The 3,677-nt window shown below is 33.7% G+C and overlaps 1 protein-coding gene across 1 annotated transcript; it reads right to left on the bottom strand.

Annotated features, from left to right (window-relative positions):
• Positions 1 to 290: 290 nt before the first annotated feature.
• LOC131070862 (uncharacterized) lies at positions 291 to 1,457 on the bottom strand. Its single transcript, XM_058006526.2, has 4 exons — positions 1,136 to 1,457; positions 937 to 1,035; positions 744 to 857; positions 291 to 668 (listed from the first exon to the last, which is right to left on the bottom strand). Exons 1-4 carry the CDS (start codon positions 1,442 to 1,444, stop codon positions 513 to 515), a joined length of 678 nt encoding a protein of 225 aa, XP_057862509.2. The 5' UTR covers positions 1,445 to 1,457; the 3' UTR covers positions 291 to 512.
• Positions 1,458 to 3,677: the final 2,220 nt, after the last annotated feature.

The following is a 3,677-nucleotide window of genomic DNA, read 5'->3' as shown; positions in this document are numbered from 1 at the left end:
TGTCAAAAACAAAAAACAAATTATAATTTATGATATTGTAAATTTATCTTTTCATTAAATAAATGAAATAATCAAAGAAGAAAAAAATTATAACACAGTAATTAAAATTTACAAATTTACAAATCTTTAAAAAAAAAAAAAAAAAATCTCTTCAGACTTTAGCATCCCTGCCTATGACAGTGACTAATAAAGAAGAAGAAAAAAACATATTACCAGACTGTTTTCATGCGTAGAATCTTATCAGCAGAAGCTTGAGACACCACTATTTACAGTTTGATAACATCCATGTAATTTTATTCAATCTCATAAAACATATACATGTAGAGAAGAGTGCATCTCTCTTCTATTTGGGTCTGAAAAGGAAGGGGAGCCCCTTTTTCCTTTGACATCAGACTCCTTATTTACCATATTAAACTTATAAGTTTATGGAGAGTGGACAGGATTATATCGGCTTCCACACAACCTTCACCTAGAATAATAAATGAAATTTTGAAAGAATGATATATAGTTTCTTATGGATGGCATGCCCAGCTCTGTTTCATTTTGGTAACTACTCCTTTGTTGTTGTTTTGAGCAGATGCAAGCTCTCCAACAGCTATCATCATATGCACCCGTTCTGTTAACTCTGCCACTTCTTTTCTCTTCGTTTCCTCTATCTCTGCTTTCCACTGCAAACAATGCAAGCATTAAGTTAACAAATGTGCAAGAGAGTAAGAAAAACAATGAATGTAGCAGCCACCAACCCTTTCAGCTCTGGTGTATGCGTCTGCAATTGACTTTTCAGTGTGCTCACTAGCGTGGGCTTTTATTCTTTGTGCATCTTCACGAGCCTTCGATAAGATCTTGTCAGCCTTCACCTGAATCAAAAGATGAAATGACATTAGAAAATATGATAGCTGGAAGCCCACAAGGCACAAAGTGATCAGATGATGGTACCTCTGCAATCTGAAGTAGTTGCTCCGCCTTAACGTCTTCTCTCTTTCTTGCTTCAAGGGCCTTACCTTCTTCATGCATTCTCTGCCTCTCTGCCTTTGCCTGCAAACCCAACCAATTAAAATGTTTAACAAAACACTCCATATTTGTGAAAGATGAGAAAGAATTCCCCTCTTTCTAGATATTCAACAAGTGAGTGTACCTGAAGTTTGTGGGCTTTAGCTTCCAGCTTTCTGCTTTGGGAGTCTAGATAAGCAGTAGCCTCAGCCTCAACCCTTCCTCTGTGCGCTTCTGCAAGAGCCTCAGCTTTTGGATTGAGAGAAGATATGGTTAGAGGCGTAAGAGCACCCGATTTGGGTGAGAGAGGCCCTGCCTTAACACCACAGTATTCTGATTTTTCAACAGGAGAAGCAGATGGGGGAAACGTTGCATCTTTCTTCTCTGCCTTTACATGCCGATACTGCTGCATCATGGAACAAGTTGCAGATGCCGCCTTTCTTGATTTGTTCATGCAATTGCACTCTCAATCTCCTCACACAAAAATGCTTATGACTTCTTCATGTGAGCATTCTCAAAAGATTGCTTGGGCTGCACGGATATAAAGAAACAGATGGCGTTTCCTCTTCATTATGACTCAAGAAACTCCTTTGTAACTGGCTAAGGGGCTCCAACAGACCCTATAATGGACAAAATTAAAATAATAATTAACATTGTTCTCTACCAAGGAACTCTTCAACATTTTTTTGTCAATTAAGTAGATGTTCGAGTGAGCAATTTTGAAGAGTAACAACCAACCACCACAAGGATGACTGAAATGCTAGGAACAAATGAAAAAAAAAAAATTGCATCGCTAAAGGAGTAACTAATTCTCTCATAAAGAAAATATTTGACCATAGAGAAAGCCATGCAATCCAAAATAATAGCCAAATCATCTAAGAGAAGAAACATTAAAAAAAAAAAAAAAATCAAGGCCAAGGTTTTATTGCCACACCACCAAAAAACATTACTTCCTTTCACTACTATAAAGAAAAGATTAATGATTAAGGAAATGCAATGTTGAATTGTCCAAGGAACCATGTAGAGCCTTGTTGTAGCAAAGAGAGTCAATCACTCTAGGAGTAGATAAAAAGATTACCACACTATTGAAGGATCATTAAAAAAATGTGGTACAATAGAAACATCGAGTAGTTGGAATAACAACTTCATGAAATTAGAAAAATAATTATCACAAGGAGTTGAGAAGCCACAAAAGGAAAGAGAACAAACCACTCAAGACAAAAGGAAAAAATAAAATACAAACATTTTAATAAATTACCATGTGTCATAAAAGATTGTAGAAGATCTCTGCATATCAATTATACTTCTAAATCAATTGTAATTACTTTAATAACTCAACTTAGAGATAAAATAAAAAACCTCCTTAATTAATAATTTGATAACTACCAAATTAAAAGAACTAAAAAACATGTCCTTTATATATGATTGTAACACATGAAACAATAATAATTATCTTATAATCATAATAAACATTAATACCAAAAATATTTTAGTTCATTCTTGTTGCCACCTAACATTAAAATATAAGTACTTTAAAATACGCAATCTTATTATTGCCAAAATACATCACTTCTATATTGTCCTTTCTAAAGCAGTCAAATACATAAGAGAGCACTCCTATAATAACATGTAAATAGTTTAAAACAATTCATATATATCTTGGATCATAACTACAAGTGAATAGAAACACATAATAGTCCTAAATACTTAATGTAGAATTTTTAGAAGCATCATACACACCATGTGTTGGATGTTTCTCAATTTTTTTACTTTTAACGTTCTTTCCATGTATTTGGCAGTTCCGTGTCCCACTTGTTTTATGACCCATTATATGCATTGTGCACTACAATGTTATTTCCTTTTTTTTCTCCTTCTTTGTTTCACCTTATATTTTCTTTAATGACCTATTTCTCCTAGTTGTGGCCTTTTGAGTTGCCATTTTATGTCTTTGTCATCATAATTGATCAACTAGTTGTATCCTCACTTGATGAGGATATTTTATTGGATATTGTTTTTCATGCATTCTTAATTGTAGTGTTGTGTTATTTGTGTTATTAGATTATTGATGTACACTTAGTTTGCCTAATCCATATCTATTTTTTGTATGCATACAATTACAAATGGTTGATTTGTATTTTTAATCCTTTAGTGCCAACTTGAACCTACATCTTTGAAAAGCACAACACTTAACGTGAAATTATTTTATTGTATTACATTGACCTTATGTATCAATAAGTTAATTCCTCATTAAATATTCTCTCCTTGATATGCAATGGAACCTGCATGGACCCCCACCTTTCACTTTGCTTTTTTTACCCTTATGTCTACCTAATCATCATTATTTTGGTATGTGCTTCTATGTGTCATATGCAATATATATCCACTAAGCTCCATGACACATCTAGGTGATCAACTAACATACTAACCATGTCTACAAAACACTTCAAAATGAACATTTTGATGAGTCCATGTTTATCATGTGATGTCTTCACATCAATGAGTTCTTTTTTTTAGCGAAGTGTTGACTACCCAATATGTGATAGCTTCATAAGCATTACTTGTTGGCTCCACTATGGCTATATGGAAAAGTATAGGATCACTTTTTCAAATTGGATTGGTCTAAAATTCAGGTTGGGTTTAATCAACACACTCTAGAGTTTGGTTGATCAACTTTTTTCTTTTCTATT

This window comes from Cryptomeria japonica, chromosome 1 (genome assembly GCF_030272615.1).
Source record: "Cryptomeria japonica chromosome 1, Sugi_1.0, whole genome shotgun sequence".
Classification (NCBI taxonomy): Eukaryota; Viridiplantae; Streptophyta; class Pinopsida; order Cupressales; family Cupressaceae; genus Cryptomeria; species Cryptomeria japonica.
This window is presented reverse-complemented; position numbering and strand designations above follow the sequence as displayed.